At 39.0% G+C, this 25,461-nt stretch overlaps 1 protein-coding gene across 2 annotated transcripts in view; it reads left to right on the plus strand.

Annotated features, from left to right (window-relative positions):
- GRM7 (glutamate metabotropic receptor 7) overlaps nt 1-25,461 on the plus strand; it is a 556,942-nt gene that overhangs the window by 331,572 nt on the left and 199,909 nt on the right. For both annotated transcript variants that reach the window (XM_026650481.1, XM_026650480.1), the window contains exon 5: nt 2,959-3,099. In XM_026650481.1, coding sequence (XP_026506266.1) covers nt 2,959-3,099 — 141 coding nt within the window. The remainder of the gene's footprint in view (nt 1-2,958; nt 3,100-25,461) is intronic.

Consider the following 25,461-nt stretch of genomic DNA (forward strand, 5'->3'; position numbering starts at 1 on the left):
TAAAATATATTACCTCACCCACCTTGTCTCAGCCTATCTTCAATTAATATTTGAAAGGAGGTCAGAGTGTATTGATCTTTTGTCTTTCACGTTTTCACGTTGGTTAACATCTTTCTAAATAGATTATCCCTTGGCTATAAAAATAATAAAGGTTAGTAATTGTGTCTGTCCTTCTTTATTTGGCTCCATATGGATTATTTCTTTACCAGACAAACAAAGGTTATTGTTAAAATAAAGAGATGGATTGAAGCAGGCCAATCAGAAGCCAGGCAGCCATAAGCCTGAGGCACACTGCACCATTTAGCTGGGCAGGAGATTTCTAATCCTGTAATGCATGACTTGTTTTGAGAGTGTAGTGATCACTGCTGTCATTGCTCTCTCATGCTGCATGAAGTCCCATTAATATCTGTCAGTGTAGTATCACCCAAACTGATTCTGCTGTCTGGGCATTTGAACCACACTGACATTCTGATTCTTTTTTGTTTTGTATTGTTTTCATACCATGCCTTTCTGTGATCTTTATTTGTTACTGGGCTCTAGGTCAGATTTCTGACATCAGGCTAGTGTTTAGGTTATCTGTCCATTGATTTTCAATAATGTTTCTGTCTGAGAGCATAATGATTGTCTCACTTCACTCACCTAGTTATGATTGGGGCATTTAGTGCATTTAGTACCTCATCTGGTGAACGAAATGCCCCAATAACAACTAGGTGAGTGAATGAGACTCTCGATTGAACTCATACAGAAACATGATGATAAAAGACAAAAACACCATATTGCCTATGTGTGAACTCTCTTCACAAAGGGATCACAGTATATCTCACTTCTTAGTCCTCATCCTCAAAGGAAACCTGCCCAACACCTTCAAAAGATGACCCCGAGAGTTTAAATTGATAACTTTGCTGAACACTTAAAAATCATGGATTGAATAGAGACACTAGATTTAAGGCATTTTACAACAATCTATAAACTACTTAGCCTCTCTCTTCACCCCCCCCCCATGAGAGGTGTTAAAAGGACACTTTGTCTTGAATGGCCCCTTGAAATGTGTGTTAACTGCTTATGCTAACATTTGTCCCACTTTGGTTGCAGATTTTCTGACAAAACTTTTTTTTTTTTTTTGGTTGGAAAACGCTGATGGGACCGAACCAAAACATTTTGTCAGGACAGGTTTCTCAAGTCCAGGGTGGAATTTCTGGTCAAAAGCAGAGAGAGATTCAGTCCCCAAAATAAGACAGTTGTTAGGGATGTGGGAGAGTAGGGTTCAAGTCCCTGGTCTGAATTATGCAGAGTAGAACTTGGGTCTTTGATTTGCTAGGTGAATGCCTTAATCCCTGGGCTATCAACTATTCTGGGATGGGATTTCTCTTTCTCTGTGGTTTTAAAAAAAAACCAAACCAACCCACCCACAAACTTGACACGTGTCCATTTCATCCTATTGCAGACCAGGAACGCTTTTGAAATCTCAGTTTTGTGGGATGGGAAATCCAATACATCATTGCTATCTCTTTATCATCAGAATACTCAACAATTGCCAACTGTGGAAAATATCAGGTTTCTGACAAATTTTTCTTTTCTGACTCTGTCATAAGTACAGTGAGGTAATAAGAAAGTGTTACTTCCACATACACAATATTGCCTGCCCCAAGCATTTAAAACAATATTACGTTTTAAGTTATTTTTATTTGCTCTTCTCGTTTTTGAGCCTGTAGGGTTTACTTGGGGGCACATTTTCAAGCTTTTATCTGGAGTCACGAGGTCTATACACTTCTTAAAAAAAAATGAAAGCTGACATTCTCATATCATCACGTGCCTTCAGAAGCTTTAGAAAAGGCGTACAAAGTCATGAGACTCATGATAAAACTGAAAGAGTTGAGTAGAGAAATTGCTATGCATATATCCCTCTGGGGGGGAGGGATAGCTCAGTGGTTTGAGCATTAGCTTGCTAAACCCGGAGTTGTGAGTTCAATCCTTGAGGGGGCCACTTAAGGATCTGGGACAAAATCAGTAGTTGGTCCTGCTAGTGAAGGCAGGGGGCTGGACTCAATGACCTTTCAGGGTCCCTTCCAGCTCTAGGAGATAGGATATCTCCATTAATTTATCAATAAGTGTGGAAGGCTGCACGTAGCTAAGTCATGGAAGTCTTAATATCAGGGCTTCTGAAATCTTGGGCAAACTTCCACTGCATTTATTTTTTTTATTGAACCAGTTCCTCTGATAACAGAATAATGTTGTATGAAGGTTTCCTGAGGAAAGCTGTTCTGCTCTTGCAGCCCAGGAAACTGCCTGTGGCAAGATTTTTCTCGAGGTTTAATAACCGACTCTCACAAGTCTGACCTGAGAAACTTTTACTGTTTTCACATTAGGACATATAATTCAAGAGTCTGGTAACTGGAGGTGATTTATAGTTGCCTTGCAGAAGTTTTTCCTCTATCCCCTAACCAATACCTGTGTGAAGCAGATGAACAGAAAATGTGTAATAAGAGAACATAGGCCAAAACAGGTTATCTAGATAGTGGACAATGGATGAGAAATACATAACAGTAAAATTATGTCCTCTGGAGAGCTGGAGATGTTAATTATAGAATTATAATTCCGCCGATCTCACTCATAGTTCCCAGCATATTTTCATTTATCTCTATATTTCTCTGTCTCTTTATCAATCTATATTTAGTCCATACTTATTGTTTATAGAATCTAATAAATATCTCATAATTTACAATTATTTTATATGACTTGAGAACTTACAATGTGTGGCAGAATCATCTACTTATAAAGCATAGTTGATTATACAAGACATGAAACTGATGTCCATTCTTTCCTTTAGTCTCTCTCCGCTAACTATGTAAATGTCCGCTGTATATTCAAGAAAATGTAAACCGTGTATTATTTTTAGGGTCTCAGTAGTTCCAGTAAAAACACTTTCCCTATTTCAGCTTTCTGCTCATTTCCTTTTAGGATTTGATACCTACTTTACAACGCGCACCCTGGAGAATAACAGAAGAAATGTGTGGTTTGCAGAGTATTGGGAGGAGAACTTCAATTGCAAGTTAACGATTAGTGGATCAAAAAAGGAAGACACAGACCGTAAATGCACAGGTAATTTCATTCACTTCACCCTTCTTCTGTTGTATGTGGTCCATATAGGACTGTCTGCATAGCTGATGCATGGAAGCTTAGTTGGATACAAATTGAAAAAATAAATTGAATTTTAATAGGTTGTAGAGAAAATGAAACAAGAGCATAAGCCTTGCAGGACAGGAGAAATACATGGTGAGAGACAAAAATACATTCTTTCATTTTCTTTTTCTACTGTCCATCCAGAAATAATTGACATTTTCTATTGATTCTGTGGATTCAGGGGAATATATGGTGGCTGGTTGAGTTTGCATTTTGGTTTTGGTTTTGGTTTTTTTAAGACAAATAACTTCATAAATATTGGTTTGTCATCTGGCCATGAAATATAAAACATTTGGACATATACAGACTGTATGTTCCTGATTCAGAATGTTTTGAATAGCAATGTTACAATAAGTTCTGTATTTGAACTCCGCTTTTGAGGAAATGTACCAGTAGAAATTGTGATAATATGGTACCATGTATTCTAATTTTAGTTACTGCTGTCAAGATTCTCATTTGAATAAGAAAGTGTTCTTCTAGTTTTGTCACAGTAATATAGAAAGCCTCAACTTTGTAGCCATCTTGCATGTATTGCCTGGTGGGCCTGTGGGTCAGCTGTGACTGTCAGATTCATTGCCCTTTTCCTTTTTTTTATATGTATCTCCCATTTTTGGTCTTGAAAAATTTAATGGGCATTTAAAGTGTAATGTTTTCTAGGAGGGTCTCTTCATGGTTAAAGTCTGGTTCAGGAGATTTATTTTCATCAGAAAGATGCTAAGATGATGATAGGAATTTCATAACCTCCTTCCTCTTCTCCCATCTCTCACAAGAGCATACTGATCCAGCAGTTCCCCACCACTATGTTCTCCATCCTCAGTGGGATTGTTATGGGGTTGTAGGCCCCGTTTCCAGTCTTCCACGGAAATGAGTTTTGACACTCATTTTCAATAACTTCCTAAAACACACTGGGGAACCCTGGATCAGGTACCAGGAGCTATCTTTAAAGTGCTGTGAGATCAGTTTTATTTTTTATTTTTGAAAGTACAATGATAAAGAATTCTGGAATGTGTTTGGAGACGCAAGTGGCGTTTCATGGAGTGAAAAATTAAAGTCTTTGAGTGTGTTCTTTTGATTTAATATAACTGTAGCTTCTTTATTTTAAACTTAGGAGGACAAACGGTCCATGCTGTATGTAGTGATACAGTACATTGGACAATGGTATATTTTACTAAAGGAAATGCATGAAAAAATGCCTATTCCTAGAATTATTCACACAGGGGCCTAACTAAGTGTTGGGGAATGCTCTGTGAAGACAACCTCTTATTGACAGGATGATTACTTTATGCTGAGTTAGGCTGCGGATCCACGTACCATTAAGAGTAATGCAAAATCAGATGAATCTATTGATCTGAATACTGCACTTGCAAAAACAGTCCCAAATTTCCTAAAATGGTCACCCAGTTTCACAAATATATCCTTCAGATATAGACAAGCGGTTTTCCAGCTCTATAACTTGTGTCAAGCTGGGCCATAAGCTATCCCTGAAGTTATACATAGATATATTGCACATTCTTCACAATCCCTTTCCTTTAACTCTTTGTTCGATAGGCTAAGCAGAGTATCACATGTTGGTTTTGATACATACATAAGCTCTGATTGACAGAATGGACCTCCCATTCACCTTAGTCATCTCTGTGCTAGAGGTTTCCTTGGTGTGACCAATAAGATCTTCCTTTTCAGTTTTGACAGCTGTGGTTAATGATGGACATTTGGCTTGATACAAAGATCTCAGAATTTGGTCCAAGGGAAATTAATGCATATGGGGCTTCTCCTGGGCAAAATACTACTTTTACTTTCATTTGGCAGATCTGGTCCATGATCTTCTGCTTTGTGTCCCATATGCCAGTGGAACTCCTGCACATAGAAAGAAAGCAAATACCAGAGTTGGGTCTGAAAGGAAAACGTTGGCATTAAAGTCAGCGAGATCCTGAGTCTCTCATCTAATGGTAGAATTTGGCCACAAATTAAGAAATTATCTTTAAGGTAATTTATTAAAATGATTTGCCAGCACGTCAGCATTGAGACTCTTAAAGTTCCATTGGAGTAATATTCTCTTGTGTTGTTCTTTCTAAACCTTCATTCATAACACTTTGTGAACAAGTGAGATGTTAGACTGCAGACAATGAGTTTCCAAGAGGAAGGAAGGTCCAATGGTTAGTATATGAGCCTGGACTTGAGAGAGCAGGGTTCCATTCCCTGCTCTGCCACAGGCTTCTTGTGTGACCTTGGGGAAAACACTTAGTCTCTGTGTTCCTGTAAAAGGAGGATAATAGCACTTCTATATCTCACAGGGGTGTTGAACGAACAAATACATTAAACATTTGAAAGGTGATAGGGGCTGTGTAAGTATTATTGATAGCTCTAGGGCTAAATCCTACTAATCTTACTCATGTGAGCAATCCAACTCTTCTAGAAGAAAACTTCATACAGGGATAAAAACCTGTAGGCTTTTATAAAACTACTGTTCTAAAATCCTAGAAATTTGTAGTTGGCTATTGGTACCTTTTTTCTGCAGGATTTTTTGACCCATTCTGTAACAAGGAATATAATGCTTTATTGATTTCTAGAGGATCCTTAAAAAATAGAGAAGTTACCATTTTCTATTAAATTCTATGAAGTTTTTCCATAAGAGCACTGATTACAGTGGGACTATTCATGTAACTAAGGTGAACAGGAGTCTGTCCTATGCTAGTAATATAGCCTTGGCTTTCTAGAGGCAGTGTTCAGAAAATGATTACTCTGTGTTGCTGCTGACCTGCAGAGCTCCATAGGCCTCTTGGGCTTCATTGCTGTGGAAACTATTCAGAGTTCACATTAGGCATTCCATGCTGCCTCTGATTTCATCTCTGAGCCTGTAGCACTAGTTGGTTTCATTGCCATATGATGACTATCATACAGACAGCTGCTGCTCATGACTATAGGACTCCTCTGAACATGTTTAGGAATTGCACTGGTAATTGTAAACCAGGCTGCGTCAGACATCAGCCAGGGAAAGACTCATAGCCAAATGTGCCGCCTCTTCCTCGCACATACTTTTCAAGGCAAATTCAGCCCAGCACGGAGGAGCTGTCCAAAGTCCTCCACAATTCCACGGTACGTCTATGGAAAGAGGCCACAGCAGAGCAGCTGTGCAGGGATCTCCATGCCAACTCCATGCAGGTGAACACAAGTGGAAGCATTGGGCAGGGAGTGAGGGGCACGAGTAAGCCAGAGTAGCAGCCATAGGGGACCATGTAGCCCATTGCCCTATTTCCGGGAGTGGATGAATTTCACCTTGACAGGCATAGGATTTTGCTTCCTCAGCACCCTCCAGCTCACCTACATAAAGCCGAGTTACTCTAACAGCGTGCAAGAGAAGTGAATTTCATTCCAATAGAGAAAATGAATGATGCACCTGACTAATATTCAAATCTCCCTAGCAGTCCCCTGAAAAAGACCACATGATCAACCCAGGAAGAACTCCCAAAACTTTCTCCTCCTCCTTTTCCCCCTACCCCAACCAACACTGAATCTCAATCTGCTATGAAGTTTGTAGACAGCTAGAAATATTACTCACCTCTACCCCACTCCATTAATCTAGCTAGAGATACCAACCATATATTTAGGATCTTCTGTATTCATTTTAATCTATGAAAATGATTCCTTAAGCCTGTCCCCATTCTTCATCCTTTTTGGCAGGTGGTTCTCCAATCTTAAGCAGAAAAAGAAAAGTTTTTCTAAGAACACACTTTTGTGAACTTCTAATATGGAATTTTGTTATGTACTTTCCACAGCATTCTGTATCCTGATATTTTTGAAACATTTGTTTCAGAGCCTTGAATGAATATAATTTAGATGTATTTAAGCGTGGGAAAGTTGCTTTGATTGTGATAGATACGGTTAGAATTTGGGAAAATAGAACACTTGCACATGCATGAAATATGTCTAGATAACATCCAATGTATTATTTATTAATAATAGTATCATTAGGAATTTCCACCTTTTCTTTCAAACTGATTTATTGTGGTATCGATGAGGAACCAATCAGGTGCTTCAATTAAGGGATTATAAACAAGCACTCCTAGATTATATCCTTTTTTCCCCCTGCTATCTAAAGTAAACTAACCCCTGATTCAGCACAGTATTTAAACACATACTTTGCTGAATCAGGGCATCAGTATTTAAAATGACTTACTATTTTGCTTTGGAAAGTAACTTAACCTCTTGATGGCTGATTTTACGCATCTTTATGCATCAGCTCTACCACAGCAGGCTGTTGAAGCTTAATTTGGTAATGCTTCAAAAAAGCAATTTGAAATCACCAGGTGGACAGTGGTACGCAAGAACAATAATTATTATGATAATTATTTTGCATAGAAAAGCCTTTGAATAGGTGAAGATAATAATTCCTTACAATGAGCCCATTTCAGATTGTGGCCCCATTTCTGCAAAGAGACCCACACTGGTACAAGGATCTGCATTTCTGTCTGCAGGCTTGGGGCCGACACATATAGTATGATGTCTGTATATGGATCACTTCTTTACTGAAATGAAGCTGCCTCCAATTCTAAGCTATAATCTGTCTCAAGCTTTACTACTGCAATAGAATTTTTTTCTACTACAATCATTGGTACTAAACCCAAAAAATAAAAGAGAGAGGAAATGAATGGCCTGGGATAGAGATGAGAATAATTAAGGCTCCGTCTCTTTAAAATAGTGGTTGGAGTTAATATACATTACACTAAGGGCAGGTCTACACTAACCCCCCAAGTCGAACTAAGGTACGCAACTTCAGCTACATGAATAACGTAGCTGAAGTTCGAAGTACCTTAGTTCGAACTTACCTCGGTCCACACGCAGCAGGCAGGCTCCCCCGTCGACTCAGCGGTACTCCTCTCGCCGAGCAGGAGTACCGCAGTCGACGGCGAGCACTTCCGGGTTCGACTTATCGCGTCCAGACAAGACGCGATAAGTCGAACCCAGAAGTTCGATCGCTCGCCGCCGAACTACCGGGTAAGTGTAGACCTACCCTAAGATTCTATTGATCAGCCAGTGCATCAAGATTATGGAATTTCTTAGAATTAATAGATAATAAAATAGTGCTTTCCAGATATACTGGCATATATTATTATCTCTTTGATTTCCAAAGTGATGACTGAAATCAAGCATGCACTGCAGAATTTATCCTATTTTCAGTGCCCTATGAGAACTTAATACCATCTTTTAGGAGACAGAACTGTGCCTATAAGCTGCCTTAATTGCAGCATGTTTTGGTGTATTCTCTGCATGAATTCCGCTTGTGGGATACAGTATTTGGTGACCAATCGTTCACGTTGTTTGCTACTTTGAAATCAAAACCTGAAGTCTTGACAATGGCAATGATGTGAAACCTGTGTGGGGATCAATTTATAACACTCAGTCCCCAAATGAGCAGGAGATCAGAGTGATTTTTAGGGTTTAGTGAATGTTGCAAAAATAAAATAAAAAATAAATTAAAAAATCCACAAACATTAAATTACATTGTTACACACATCCACTAGCATTCAAGTTTACTGGCAAGAATGTTCACAGAAACATCTAAAAGATATACTCTAGTTCAAGCAGGAATTATTTCTGGGAAGTTCTGTGGCCTGTGGCATGCAGGAGGTCAGACTAGATGATCACAGTGATCCCTTCTGCCTTTATGATCTCTGAATCGATGAAAACCGTGAATTTTAAATCAACACAGGAGAATATTCACAGAACCTAACCTCTGAATTTTTTAATGGGATATTTCTTGTTGCTGGTGTTTTGAAATATAGCCTCACCTGAAGAAGCAGAATAATTCCAATTACATGAGGTGCACACTGCTAATACGGTGGCTGTGTGATTCTTTTATTTATTTTAAAAGAAGATCTAAGCGAAGAAGGAATATATGTATTACAAATACACATGTACATCAACTCATTTTTAATTAACTATGCCTATTGGGTATAGTAAGGGCTGAAAAGAAAAATCCCAACACTTGACTGTAGGTGTAGCAGTTTTCACTCATTAAACATAGGTTTTAATTTAGCTTACCTCCCACTTGACAAGACATAATGAAGTGATATGAGGGTGATGCCACCCTGGATGTCATTTATCAGAATGTCTATTACTTGGAGAGATTTTCTAATTATCTGGAAATGTAATCGGTCTGAAGGTGCAGCCCAGATAATGGTTCATACAGTAAATTGTTCTAAAGGACTTGTTTGCAGGAAGGTCCTTGCATAGCGAAAGGCCAGACATTTAGCAAGAGGGTTTGTAAAATGTTGAGTTTTTGTACATGTTCTTAGAGACAAAACTGGAAAAGACATAGTATCCAAACCAGAAATATATCTACAAGGGACCTGATTCCCTTCTCACTCCAGTGTAATCCCACTGTCTTCAGCAGAGATACTCCTGATCTACACTGGTAGAAATGAGAATTAGGCCCCTGCACCTAATCTCATTGTTTGTTTATGCTGAGGACACTTATGTCCATATCCTAGAAACATGTTTAAAATAATGTAAAATCTAGTGTTTTGTTCAAAGTGCAAGTTGAAATGAGATGTATATATCCAAACCAGATCACTGGAGGAGCTATGAATTGTAGCGTTCATCCAACAGCCAGCAGTGCTGCTCTGAAATGTAAGGATGTGTGGAAGGGGAAAGAAAAGAAGAGGGACTAATGAAGATCTGGGCAGATGACTGGGCTCTTCAGAAGGACTGGAAGATTTTCTATTTTATTGGGTAAGCGGTCAGAGAAGCTTAATCGTAAAGGTGAGGTTCAGGGCAAGTGAAGATGTGGAAGACCTCTGTACAGAAAGGAGAGCCCTGCTCTGGGCAGGTAAAGAGCACGACTAGAAGTTACTGTAAATGGCCATTACAGTCTCATTGCAACAAAGTTCTGTTCAGAAGCTCACACAAGCCTTTTGGTGCTTGTATAGTCTCTCCAACTGTCCCTGCAGTACAGAGCACAACATACACTTATTTGAAAATCCTTTCAGTTTGAGATTGAAAAGCAGTGGAAGACAAGGAAGGCCTGGGTAATAGGAATGCTGTTTGAGTATGCATATGCTTGAACTTGTCTGTAACATTCCTTTGGAGCAAAGCACTTGGGTTCTAAAATGGATGCCTAAAACCGATTCAGAGAACTAGTGCAATAGTGGTGGATAGTTTAGTTTACTGTCTGTAGTCTGGGAAGAGTAGGGAAAGGTCAGAATTTTCCCTTGTGTAAGAGAACTTTAGTTATACTGGCAAGGAATTCATTTCACGCACATTCATTTTGAGAATAAAATTGTAGACAAAATGTAAATGCAGAATTTACTGTACGTGTTTCTAGAAGAACCTGCTAATCCCGTCTCCTTAAATACCCACAAATCTTTCATTGAGTTACCCAGCACTGTCTAAAAAGGTGTGTGTGTGTGTGTGTGTGTGTGTGTGTGTGTTTATAAAGATGAAGAGGATCCACTTTTATGGCACTTTTGTAATACTAATTTACATAGCCAGATTACAGTCTAAACTTTGAATTTTCCCTTGGATTCTTTCTTTCAATTTACAGTATGTTTTTGATAATGTAAATGAATAAACACATTCATATCAGTACTAGGACTAGAAACATGTTCTTCAGGCTTTCAATAGTAATCTTTCAGATGTCCTGCATGATGCTTCCTTGGGAAGCCATGCATCTTGATGAGACTCTAGAATCACTACCTTTGAGGTCTGAAATAACCAGGTCAGTCCCTATCTTTCTCTCAGCAGAGAGTGCTGCTAAATATCTACAGGGTAGGGCGATAAGGGAGAGAATCTGTGTGCTTTGTTCCTATGGCAATCCAGTTTTTACACATTGCTTATCATTGTAGTGTCTATGTTCCAAATATAAGACAATCACAGTGACTAACATTCATCACAGATAGCTGATTCTCCCACACATGAAGAAAAACTAAATGTGATTTAAAAACAAACCCTAATGTGGTGGTGTTTGGGAAGACAATGTGGAAGAGGAATGTTTTGATTGGGACTCTATGGCCCCAGCGTTTAAGATTATTCCTGGCTCCTGTGGGAGTAAAATCGATAATCTTGAACCATCCCCCAAGAATGCCATTTCTTATGCACAAACAAGTGTCATCCTTGTTGTCACCTCTCAAATTTACCCTGTGTTGAGGGGTGTCACTCATTTCAGCCCCAAGCTACCTACATTCCACATAAGTTTAGTGTAAAAAATAATTTACAACAGAAATAACTTGAATACCTCAGCTATGGAATACTTTATTGACAATAAATCAATGAACCCCACAGCACTTTACATTTCCTGCATAAATAGGGCTATTTTGGGGGGGATGTCCCTCCTTGAATCTTTGTCACATTGTGACACTGCTGAGCCTCAGTGGGATGAGAGGGATGGATTATGGATATTTTTAATGCCCGTGATGTTTAGCAACTTTACATATTGTGGGGCAGAATTCAGCCTGTCTTGGTTAACTGACAGTATAGTAGGGAAGGTTGCAGACTGCTGGTATTGCTATTGCCATCTGTGTTTTTTATATAAGAAAAAAGGCTTCATCCTTTAAAGTTTTTAGTAGAAAGAAGTCCACACCACAGTGGTAAGAGTTGCATTTTATTTGAATTTCCCCAAAGCACAGAGATGTTCTTTCTTGAAGTTTTGTTTCAACCATCCGTAGAAATCTCTTGGGTCTCCAAGCTTTCCCAAAGCCCCCTAGATCGGGAGCTTTGGTTCGTGACCATCTTTACCTTTAAACGGTGTGGCAAACAAAAACAAAATCTATGGAGACCGTTTTGAGCCATCTCTAAGTGTTAGGCTAGGTCTACACTACAGGGGAGGAGGGGTCGACCTAAGATACGCAACTTCAGCTACGTGAATAGCGTAGCTGAAGTTGCGTATTTTAGGTCGACTTACCTGGCTGTGAGGACGGCGGTGAGTCGACCACTGCTGCGCCGCCGTCGACTCCGCTTCCGCCTCTTGCCGCGGTGGATTTCCGGAGTCAACGGCAGAGCCATTGGGGATCGATTTTATCGCGTCTTCACTAGACGCGATAAGCCGATCCCCAATAGATCGATTGCTACCCGCCGATCCGGCGGGTAGTGAAGACGTGCCCTTAGAGAGAAATGAGAAACAAAAGATGTGGCAAATAACACAGCCCGAGGATCACAAAAATGCTAGTTATAAACTGAACCACAAAAAGTGATCTGGTGCATTAGTAAAGTGTGCAATTTACTACAGAAAGAAAACTTTAGTTTGTAAAATGCCATCAGAATTTTTCCATCTCAGAAAATAACTGAGATGTTTCAAGCAACTCTGACTCATGGCCAAAATCTGGAACAGCTTTTTTACAAATACCAACAGCCATAGTGTGTCTGATTCACATTTAAGTCTAGATTTATGATATTCATTAGCATGAATATTTGTTGGACTTTCAGAGTGTCTGACAAGCTGAACTATTAAATCATGTCAGTCATAAGGTCTAAATTTAGACTGATTCCTATTGAAGGTGTAAAGGCAGGTGGTGTTCCTTTTAGAGATCTTCTCAAGGTTTGGGCTGACAGCCTTCTACAAATGAATGTTTCATGTGTGTGAAACACGAGGACAGACTTTGAATGCTGCAAGAAAGCAATCTTTAGTTTACGGATAACACTGGCAGCAATGTAGTGAAGGCTTGTGGATTCTTCAGTTGCCCCCATTTGCCCTTACTCATAACATTTGTGATGATAAATAGAGATGCTGAGGTTGACTCCTCCATTAAATATCATCAACCCTGCAGTAGGTTTTGGAGGCTCCATAGCCAGGTGAAACATATTGTTCTTTTATTCTAAATTCCTATGCCGTAAAACCGCGGTGTACCCTCATTTCAGGTGTGATTCAGTGCCCGTTTAAGTCAGTGGAAAAGCTTCCAGTGACTTCAAGTAAATGGCCTCCTTTAAAAGTTTCTAAAGAAAATTATACATCCACTTCTATACACTTTTAAAATCACTTGATAATCATGTACAGTTTGGAAGTTGAAATCCATTTTCTAGGGAAACCAATAAAGTCTTGCAGCATGCTTCGGAAAGGTGTGTGTGTGTGTGTGTGTGTGCAAATCCTCAACTGATGTAAATCAGCATAGTTCCTGGAATTGGTCATATAACTTTAATTTTAAAAATTGTGTATTCTTTGCAACATCAGGGAAAGCCCAAGTGTAAGTAATTGAATGAATACACCCATGTTTGTGCAAAATTAAGGTTGCACAGTAAGGTACACCAAAGTAATGAAATGTGAAAATTTCAATGTGAAAATTTCAGTTTTTGTATAGCTTTAGTTGTGGAAAAAGAAGATCAAGAGATTTGTTCAATGTCCAACAGAAAATGTGTCTCAAGTGTAAAATGGGGCAAATATTTTTCTTCTATAGCTGGGCTTTATAGAGATGAAAAAACATTATTATCATGATGCATACATAAGAGTTGAAGCAATATGCCTGATAAGCACTGTGGTATAGTGGATAAGACTTCAGAGGTCTAGAGTCTGTTCCCATCTCTGCTACAAATTTCCTTTGCAGAGGAAGTTTTAAAAAAATGCAGGAATTTTGACCAAAAATTGCTAAAATGTAATTTTTTTTTACCAGCTATTACATTTTCAATATGGCAAGTGCCTTAAATATCTCTGTGCCTGAGTTATCCCACTCTGAAATAGGAGAAATGGTAAACTAAGTTAGTGGTGCAGCATATGATTTACTGGAGGCTTGATCCAGTGCTCAGTGAAATCAATGACAAAGCTTCTGTTGACTCAGTTGTGCAGATTAGGCTCTGCTTGCGTATTTAATGCTCAATCCAAAACCCATTCAAGACTCCTATTAACTTCAGTGGGGTTTGGGTTGCGGCCTTAACATGAGTAGCAAATCTCTACTGTAAATGTACATGATTTTTCACATGTTCATCACTGGGTCATTTCACACTCATTTCATCTAAACCAATATTATGTTACTACTCCTTAAAGAAAATTATTTCCATGGCAAATTGTAAAAAGTGACCTGAAATGGGGAAGGTGTAGGGTTTTTTTGTACTCTGTTCTTACAGAAAAACAGCTAAACACCTTAGAGACTAACAAATTTGTTAGTCTCTAAGGTGCCACAAGTACTCCTGTTCTTTTTGCGGATACAGACTAACACGGCTGCTACTCTGAAAGCTAAACACCTTTAGCTCAAACTTTCCATAACAATTCACCTTTAGACTAAGCTGAAGAGGAGATGTTTCCTAAAGTAAAAGCACCTAAAATAATGGGTTAAAATGAAGAGACAAGGTGGGTGAGGTATATCTTTTATTGGACCAAAAGAGACAAGCTTTTGAGCCACACAGAGCTCTTCAAGTCTGGGAAAGGGACTCCGAGTATCACAGCTAAATACAAGATGGAACAAATAGTTTAGCACAAGCAGTTAGCACATATTCTAAGAGACCATTCAAGGTAGAGTGGCCCGTTAACACATTTGCAGTTATAGTTAAAAAAGGGGGTGGGTGGGTTATAAATTGTGGTAATAAAACATAAATCCAGTGTCTCTGTTCAGTCCCTGATTTTTGGTGTCTAGCACATTTATGAATTTAAGTTCCCAGGCTCATCTTTTGAAAGTGTTGTGCAGGTTTCCTTTGAGAATGAGGACTGATAGGTCAGAAATAGAGTGATCACTTTCTGAAAAGTGCTTACCCATAGGTGATCAGGTGTTTTTGTTTTTTATCATTTTCCTGCGTGAGTTCGTTAGAGTGTAGTGATTGTCTGGTTTCACCCACATAGTTGTTATTGGGGTATTTAGTGTGCTGGATGAGGTATAAAACATGTAGTGACAGGCATGTGTAGGATCCCTGGATCTTGAAAGGTGTATTGTGGGGGGTGTTGATTGTCGTAGCAATGGAGATATTGTCTGTAGGTTTTCCATATGTTTTTCTGACAGGGTCTGAGGCTGCTTTGAGTTGGTGTGTCTTGATCTGTGGGGAGCTTGCTTCTGATGATGAGCTTGGAGACGTTTGGGTGTTGTTTGAAGGCCAAAAGTGGGAGTTCAGGATGGGGTCCCTATCAAGTATGGGTTGTAGTTGTTTGACAATACCCTGTATGGGTTCCTGTGTGGGATGGTAGGTGACAACTAGGGGTGTGCGGTCTCTCTCACAAACATAAGTTGCTCCAATAAAAGATATCACTTCACCCACCTTGCCTATCTAATATCCTGGGACCTAAACAGCTACATGAAAACTGTTTTGTAACCCAAGTGGTATCTATAGTGGTTGCTATCCACTGGTGCCCATCACAGAGGATCTTCGGTACCTGGTATAATTAAATCCTATTTAAACATCAGTCCTTTAAGACTGATCACTTAAACATCATAATGTCTGTTAGTTGAGGTCTTTAAGTCTAGAAATAGTTAAGATCATGTTTAGCTGAGCTTGATGGTATTGTTTTTGTGTGCAAAATTGTAGAATAATTTGGAAAGGGTCAAATTCTTCCCTTTGGTACACATACACAACTCCCATTGAACTCAGCAGGAGTTCAGTACATATCTCGGCAGATTATGGCCCAGCATGTGTTCTGTGATTGACGACTTTAAAAGGAACAAGAAATCCTTTGACTAGAACTTTTTTAAAGATTGCTGTTTGCTATTTCTCTTCCAAACTCTGGTGAATTAAATTATGCTCTCTCTCTGTGTATATATATGTAAAATACATAATATTTCATTGCAGAGAGTGTAAAAATAAAATGGGTCTTTCTTTGGTTGCTCTGATAGCTATAAGTGAGGTTAAAGGGCAGCCCATGGTGTGAAATTTATTTTCTCAATTACATCCTGTGCTCTGATGCAGATAAATAAGTGTTCTAAATTATTCTTCCTCTGGGCTCCCCGTGAATCCTGTTCCCTCTGTTTTAGACTTTGAGGCCCTAATCCTGCATTTTGCTCCACACTGGAGAAGAGCTCCAGCCTTGCAAATCCTATTGCAATTTCAGAGCCTTTGCAGTGACCATCTTCATTTGCTGCCTAGGAGAGCATTAAACCCATTCTCAGCACTTTATTATTATAATAATAATAATTAATAATAATTAATAATAAATTGTTAATAAAAGCATTATTGCTATTACTGTTGTTTATTGCTGTAGCACCTAAAAGCCCCAGTCATGGACCAGGTCCCTCTTCTGATAGGGGCTGTATGAACACAGACCAAAAAGATGGTCGATGGCCCAAACAGCTTACAATCCAATAATATTGATACTAATTACACAAGCAAAAACTAAGTTACAAAAGTGTTATTAAGGTTTCAAAGTCAAGCACTCAAAAGATAGAAATGCCAAATTAAGGTTGCCTGTGCAATTTTAAATTCAGCCTCCTTTGTGCGTATGCATTATAATAGTCTTTAATTACATGATCACATACCTTTTATTTCCCACAGAACTCCTGCCTCATTCAGTGCACAAGATGAACAGTGCTCATTTAATGAGTAGTTATTCAGTATTTTGTTTTCTCCTTGTTGTTCAGTGGGTGGGCCCATTCACTATTTCCTGCACACTATTCAAATTCTGCTCTGGAGACAGAATTATTAATTTCTTTGTGAGATTTTCTATGTTGCTCATCACTATGTATCTGGGTGCTTTACAACCAATCTAAATGCATTTTCACAATTCCCTATAAGGGGAGGTGATGATATCTTAATTTTACAGGTAAGGAGCTGAAGCACAGATTAAGGTAAAAAATTTCCACTAGTTTTGGATACACAATTTGAGATGCCTAGAATCTCATTTTTTGGAGAACTTAGCATTATATAGCACTTCATATTTTCTAAACACAGCTCCTTTTGACTTCAGATGCAGTTGTGGGTGCTCAGCAACGGTGCAAATCAGACCCCAGGATAGCAGTTGGGCACTCAGAAAGTGAGGAACACACAATTAGTGATCACCTATGAAAAGTTTGGTTTAAGTGCCTTGCCTAGCATCACATAGGAACTCAATTGCATTTTATGTTAACCTTCTGGTGGTAGCTGGGTGTGCTGTGCAGGGTGTTACATTTGGTTTGGTTTGTTGTGTGGTTGATTTGTATTTCTTTTTTATATTTGCTATCATATTTTTATTTCTTTGTTTGCTGTTTGCACAGTTCTTGTGAGTGGTAGTTGATCTTGTTACCAATTTCTTAATTTAGCTTACGCTCCTATGAAAAATTAAAGGTGCAATTGATGAGTTAAAAGAATACCATTGACTTCTTTAGATGCAATATTCATCTATTTAAAAACATTATAACATTTATGTATTTTAAGTCTTCAAAATTCTAATACTATTTGGAATTTACTTCTGAATTAGTGAATATTCAAATAAAATAAGCACTATTTATACAGGGCCTAAGAAAAAAATGTTTTCAGGTTCTTATGTTCCATCTGGTGACTTGTCAGCAACAGTTGCCTAGCAAATCCAATTTTCAAAGTTGTGCTGGAACCATTGTTAATTATGAGAACAAATAAGCAAAATATTGTTAATGTAAAGCTCTACTAGAAATACAGTAGTTGAATCAATCATTTCAAGTAGGAAATGATAGGAAAATAAAGTATTAGAAAAATTCAATTATATAAAAAAATAAAATATTAAGGATGACATTCTTTCTTTTGAATTTTTCTTCTCTCTAAATTTTATTCTCACTTTAAATCTTTAACACAAATGTGATCATAAAGTTTTTTTAATAAATTTGATGCTGATTAACAACTTTAAAATCACAGGTTTCAGAGTGGTAGCCGTGTTAGTCTGTATCAGCAAAAAGAATGAGGAGTATTTGTGGCACCTTAGAGACTAACAAATTTATTTGGACATAAGCTTCCATGGGATAAAACCCACTTCATTGGATGCATGCAGTGGAAAATACAGTAGGAAGATATATCTACACAGAGAACATGAAAAAATGGGTATTGCCATACCAACTATAATGATCACAATCATTTACACTTAAATACTGCCTTTTGCTTAGATATCCAGTATTTTACAAACAGCTCTCCTTTGAGATATGTAAACATAATCATACTAAGCTTGCCAGTTTTGGTTGGATGTATTGCTGGAGGTTTAATCACATTACATAAGCTTTCATTAAAGATTAATCTTTAATTCCTGGAGACTCCAGGACAATCCTAGAGGGTTGGCAACCCTAAAACATACCCTTCTAAGAGATAAGTAAACTGAATCCTGTTGAGTCAAATTCTTCCCTGACATAAGTCCAATGACTTCACTGTTTTCACCAGGAATTAATTCATCTGAGATTTTAAATAGTTTGTACTTGGTTGCATGGAGAGTGGTAGAGTGGGAAATAGAATCCTGGTGTCCAGTCCCATGGTTTTAAGACTAGATTGCACTCTACCTTATTTTGTTACTGCTTCACTGTTGTCTAATGTGCCCATACCTATGACATACACTATCATGGAAATGAAAAGTCAGCTTTTTTGAAAAAAGTAATGTGGATTGGTTCAGGAGTAAGTGGAATGTGTAATACCCTAGTCTGAAAGTTGACTGGCTATGTGCAACTGTTTCTAAACAAAATATTTTCTCTATAATATCCCAGTGCATAATCTTGCATTATAGACTAATGACCTGTGAAATTTCATTTTAAAAAAATAAATCTTTTAGGGTTATATGACTACAAATATATGTCTGAATTCCAAAAAGGACACTGCCAAGGTGGATGCATCCAACATTTAACCAAGCTTGAAATGTCCATTTTTAATGTAAAAGTTCTCTGTGGTTATAAAATCGTTCATCTTCCTGAAATGCAAGCTGTTGCATTGCGTACTTTTCCACATTCCAGAAGTGACATGCCAACAACAAAACCAAGTTGTAGTTTGGCTTTCTTCTGTACATGTAATGCGACCATTTGTACTCATGTTACATGTTTTTTTTCCTATGACACAAATATAAAGCTAGTATCGTAGGTCCAATTATAAATCACGACTCTGTTCCTTATATTTATTTTGTTGATCATTGATGCCATTCACTAGAAACTTGTTCTGCTTGCCCACGTTAGGCTTCTGTAGTCTAGCATGCTGAGTCCACTGTTCCTTGAGCACACTGAATCTATTAACATGCCAACAATATTCATGGCTGTGGTTCTCAGTGTTACATGGGATGTTTTGACAGGAATACGAAGTGTATTGAATATGGCTCAGGCTGTAACTGATGGAAAGTATAAAAGGTCTATCTTATATCCGACCTATAACATATTACATACATGCACACATGTAACTGAGAGCAGCAGCTGGCATATTGGTGATGTATCAGCATAACTGAGAATAGAAAGTGACCTAACGGATGAAAGCTCCATGCTATCAGGGCTTTGTGCAAACTGCTTCAGCCCAGAGGCTTGAAGATTGGCTGCTGCCACTTGCACCCCCCTGAAGGAGATTCTGTGGCTTCATCCATCCCAAAGCTAGGACTGTTGGGGGGGTTTCCTCTATCCTTCTCACTGAGCATGTGAGGCATGCATTAGCCCACTCCTTCCAAGTCTTGTCTGGTCACAGTGCTCCTGTGCAGGCCCATCGCAGGATTCAGGTGAAGCAGAGAGGTGAATTACACCAAATGGGTAAGGTAAAGCTAGAGATATGGAACACTTCCACTCAGGGTTAAGGTGCTGTTATAAATTAATATAATCAAGATGACTGTATTACAGAATATTGGTAAGGTTAGCAATAACCAGGGCCGGCTCCAGGCACCAGCTTACCAAGCAGGTGCTTGAGGCGGCCACTTCCGAGAGGGGCGGCACGTCCAGCTGTTCGGCGGCAATTCGGCGGACGGTCCCTCACTCCTGCTCGGAGCGAAGGACCTCCCGCCGAATTGCCGCCGGAGATCGCGATCGTGGCTTTTTGTTTGTTTGTTTGTTTGGCTGCTTGGGGCAGCCAAAACCCTGGAGCGGTCCTGGCAATAACATCTAGAAGACTCAATGCTAATGACTCCATAATAGTTGTTAACTTTATTAGTAATTTGTGAAGGCCAGTTACAGTACAGGACATTTCCTTATGGTTTCAATGGAGGAATAAGTTGTAAGGCATAGTTACAGCCTGATTCTCTTGTTACTTATACCAGTTTTCCATTCATTTTCAATGAAGTTACCTCTTATTTACCTCAGTGTTAGTGGGAGTAGAATCAGGTTCTTAATGTCTATTATTGCATATGTCCTACAGGGAAACCAGTAAAAATGAACATTAACTAGCAAATTCCACATTATAAAAGACATTCCTGCCCATCATTTATATAGGGCAATCATTCTGATTTCCAAATTCATCTTCAGATATGAGGTTATCTCTATTTATTAGAGTAATGGTACCTTGGAGAGTTAGTTTGATGTTGAAGGTTGCCTACAGAAGATATTAGAGGAGAGGCTTATTCAATCATTACAATTAAGCCACAAATGGTTTGGGTCCTGACTATCTGAGGGATTGTCTCTCTTTCCCCAGGTTATAGCACAGCCTGAGCATACAGTTTCTCTGGACTAGAAAGGTGGAGTCTTTGAGTAGAACTGGTATCCCCCCTCTTGGTCTGAAAGAGATGTTTTTGTTAATTTTGAATAGAAACTTGAAAGCATTCTTCTGTATCTTACCATGTGGAGTGGAGTGAGGATTTTAAGGTAGGGGCCGAAAGGTCTTATTATTTATGGTGACTTTAGATTGATATATAAATTCTACTATGCAGTTATGTTATGGGATATGGTGGTGTTATTTGTGATGGGGTGTATTCCTTACACTGGCCCTGAGAGTGTGGAATTAGGCAAGGTGAGCCCAATCAGCCAATTAAGTGCAAATAGGGGAAATGTAGGCTGCGTGGAGGGAGTTAATTAGAAGGAAGCTCACCTGTGATGGAAAAGGTGGGGCTTCTATAATGCCAGAAGGCTGGAAAAAGTGGGAGGGGACGGGCAGGGAGGAAGCTTGCAGTTTCTCTCCCTGAGGTAAGGGAGACAGAAGGGGTGATGTGAAGCCCTCAGAAAAGGGCTAGGACCTCATAAGGAACGGTTTAACTCAGTGGTGGGCAGCCCGCAGGCCGCCAGGGTAATCCACCGGTGGGCTGCAAGACAGTTTGTTTACATTGAACATCCGCAGGCATGGCCGCCCGCAGCTCCCAGTGGCCACAGTTCGCCATTCCCGGACAATGGGAGCTGCGGGAAGCGGCCGCCAGCATGTCCCTGGAAGGGGAAATTACAGTGTGACCTGGCCAGAGGGCTAAGTCATGAAGCAGCCATACTGTCATTCTGTGAGCAGAAGAACAGAGATGTTGGAAGACCAGAAAGAGGGCGCTGACCTGGGCGGCGCTAATCCCCCAAATCATGAGGAAGGGGTGCCACCCAGCAATGAGCAGAGCATCCCGTGACAGGATTATATTATAAAGTGGCTTGGTTGTCAGATCCTTAGTATTTTGAATTAATTATATTCACTCCTCAGTTTGTTGTTAGTATGTCTAGAGCTCAGAGGGGTATTTTATTAAATTTTAAACAGAGCTATAAATCATATGAGTTAGCTTCTTTGACATACAAGAAGAATTGGTCTTCAGACCCCCTGCACTGCCGATATTTATAGCTGTGTCTATATCAGCTGTGGGTTACAGGAAAGTAATGTCTCTAACATTACCCTGGAGAGTATTGATGTCCTAAATATATGTACAGTACTTGATCTCAAGGGAGCAGGATAGATCAGTGTCACACTTGTCTCCTCCTTCCTGTCCTACATGTAGGTATGTATGCTTGCCAAAAGAAGAGCAGAAGCAATTACACAGATTAAAGTTTCTTTGTATTTTATATATGTGTGTGTTACGTAACTCTGAATGTCATTACAGAATAATATATTTGAAATACCTGACACCAGTAACAGATGCTGTTATGTCATTGTATCCTGTCCGGACTGTGCCATTTACAGATGAAGAAGGTATATAGGCAATAGGAAGAATTTTGACAGCATTCACAGAATTTATGGATATGTAGACCGTGACTATAATTTCTACCATATATGCTGGATTCACAAACATATGAGGAGTGAATATTTTGATGTCAGCATTTAGCCAGCTGCTGAAATATTGTTTACATAAATTATGGCTGCTTATTTGAGACGATAAGCATGCTGCATTTTTTAAATTAAATCACTTTTAATAATTGCTATCAGTTCTTAATAATGTTGAGTGTTCTGTGACTACCCATTGAAGGTTTGTTTAATGACTTCTTCAGAAATACAAGAAATCTGTCACAAGATACTTCTGAATTAATATAATGAAAGCACCATTGAAACAAGATTTTGATGCTTGCCCAGCATGAGAGTTGCATGCCATGAAAATTATAGTTGCTGTTTTCTACATGCTGCATGTCATGCCAGACTGAAGTATGTGAAGACCTGGATTGACCAAAGGTTGAATAGGAAAGACCAAAAACTGAAAGAGATTTTAAGAAAGAGAAGGTGTAGAAATCATCCAGTTGGCTACTTTCTCACAGAAAACATATTATGTTGCTGTATGAAGAGACAAAGGAGAATCAGCAAATCTAAACCAGTATTCAATTTCTACATCGGCTAGAATTGCTCGTACAAGAAACCTTCTTCCTCACTGTTTTGTTTTCCATTCTTCTGTGTTCCAGTTTTGTCCTATTCAAAAGAATTGCATGAAACTGATAGGAGGATCATGTCCTTCCTACCTTTCTGTGGGAATCACAACGATGTACAGCTGAGAATATAGTGGGAGGTGAGATTAAACTTTCTGTCAACAACTGCACATAAATCTTTTGGAAGCGACTCACTCTTGGTCCATAAATAGCTACTGTGTTTTCTCCTTCTCCTGCTGTACTTAGATATTCCTTTTCAAATCCAATGGGACAATAATGCACTCTCCTTTAACCATGTTTTGTCTTTAAATTTGAGCTGTCAGGTGTGGTGAGAGTGCAGGAAATAGAGTTGGTGCATGACCAGGAATATATCTAACTGGAAAAACAAACAAAAACAGCTGGGTGACAGAAACAACACTAGATTCAAGATCACAATGGGAGTGGGCTTTATGTTTTGCTTCTATTTTTGCATCTTATGGCAGCATGGAGAGTTGTAGTGGCTTCTCATTTTATACCTGAAATTTGAGCCCATCTGTTGGTTCTCTATCATGTCAATCCTTACTCTTCTGAGATTCTCCAGGGACATCTTAATGCTCTTTAGCTGTGGATTCAAGAGTATCATCTCTCAGCAGACACACAAGTGTATGATGTTGAAGCTACCGAAGAAAAAAAATAGTTATCTGTAACACTCTAATGGCTTTTGTTTTTTCCAGGTATATTTAACAATAATAGTTGCGGGAGGCAGAGCATGTAAGTGAATTTACTTCTGGAGCCATATGTACAGCAGGATACAACATTCTGCTTAGCTACTTCAGAGGGCATGAAAGGGGAGAGCATCTGCAAGACTGATGCTGAAGATGGGGTTGGAGGTAAGAGTGCTTGGCTATCACTTGCCCTTACCCCAACTGACTGAGTGATTAGGATATCTTCACAGACACTGGATTTGGAAAGCAAAAAATGGGCCCAGATTACCTCTTTGTTACTGGAGTGTTACACTGGTTTTACTCCATAGAAACCGAGTAGACTGCAGTAATTCAGAGGTTACTCAGGCCCGATGGTTGTTAGACGAATGAATGTTAAGGATACTTTCTGTATTATCTTTTGGCTCCATAGTTCACGTTAGTAACAAGATAAATTGCACAGAAGTTTGGTGGGTAGAACTTTTACAATACCCATGTTTAGATCTCGTTTAACGTAGCTTTTCGTTCTTTTTTCTATGAGGGGCTTTTGACCTAGTTCTTGAGATCTCTACCACTTTTCTTCCCTTTCAGCTCTTATGTAAGGCTTTGTGATTAGCAACCTTTATCTGGAGAAGTCTGGTTGAGACTCTATTCAATAGCTGTCAACAATGCTCTGTAACTGGCTATAGAATACATGAGTTATTTATATGAGGCACTCTCTCACATAATGTTTAGGGTTGCATCTTTTCCCCTAAGCCCTGTGGTTTCAAACGCAATGTTTAAAAGCCACATTTTCTATGTGACAGCACATAGCAACGTGACATAACTGTAGGGTCAGCCCCAGCTTTGATTATTTTGAATGTACCTTGCTTGCTAGAGAAATAAAACAAACCCAAAGTTTCAAAAATGCTTTTTGATATTGCATGTTCCATCAGTGTCACCTTTTCAAATGTCCTCCTTATTTAGCTCTCATTAACTCTTTCCTGGTTTTACTATCAGTCTCTTGACTATGGCTTGAATAAGTGTTTGAGGTGGTCTTCCTCTTGGTTGCCTATGCAGCTTTCCATGTAACCTTGCCCTTCTTTCAACCAGACTCCAGCGTCTTCTCAACCTTTGATTGTGCTCTTTCACATCACTCTTAAAGTAGCCCAGCCTGACTGTAGTGATGAACTTTGGATGCCTCTTGATTACTTTGGCATATGTACATTACATCACTCAGTATTGTGCAATGGCTGATATGAAAAGCTGTCCTGTCTGTTACAGAAGGGAACTGCATTTCTTCATCTTCTGTCAAAGAATTTCTGACCATTCCTGTAGGAGGCTTCAATATGGAAGCAGCACCACCTTCATCTTCCCTCTTTAACTGAGGTAGCAGTCAGCATCATCCAGGGCTTTATTAGAAGCAAAGAAGGAGATTCAAGTTGGACTTCCTGTCCATATGCTTCACTCCCCTAATATCACAGAAGGGAGGAGTAACGTGAGGATTGTGTATGAAATTTTAAAATGTGAAAAGGAAGTGTATCATGACAGTCCACACAATCAATACCAATATTATACATATTTAAATTCTACTGATTTTTACTGTGCATGGAAGGTATAAACAGCAGTGAGAATAAACCAAAAGCAAAAAGCAAACAGCCTCCTTTCTCACATGCCCACCAAAAACTATTCAGAGTAATAGCCTAAAATACTGCAGTAACGTTATTATAAATTGTCTTCAAGTTCCCCTTTCTGAGGTCCCTTTTTCCATCTTCCTTCAAATTTTCTTCTCTGCCTAAACTGCCAAAAATGGACCAATTGTTGTTTATTATATAGGAGATTTCTTTTTAAAGTAATAGATTACATGGTAGTTTGTTGTATACGGAGTCCTCAGATATTAATAGAGAGTTTATTATATAGCCACCTACAGCTGCTGGTTGTAACTTTGTGAGCTGATTGTTAAAATGATAATTTTGCTCCATTTAGAAAAATCTGACAGGTTCATACACGGACTCCCTTTTTCCTTTGCTGCTGCCCAGGGCTTATTGTTGTGTTCTAGAAGTGCTCTGCATGTTCAAAGATTG

This window comes from Terrapene carolina, unplaced genomic scaffold (assembly GCF_002925995.2).
Source record: "Terrapene carolina triunguis isolate 2854851 unplaced genomic scaffold, T_m_triunguis-2.0 Scaffold89, whole genome shotgun sequence".
Taxonomy (NCBI): domain Eukaryota; kingdom Metazoa; phylum Chordata; order Testudines; family Emydidae; genus Terrapene; species Terrapene triunguis.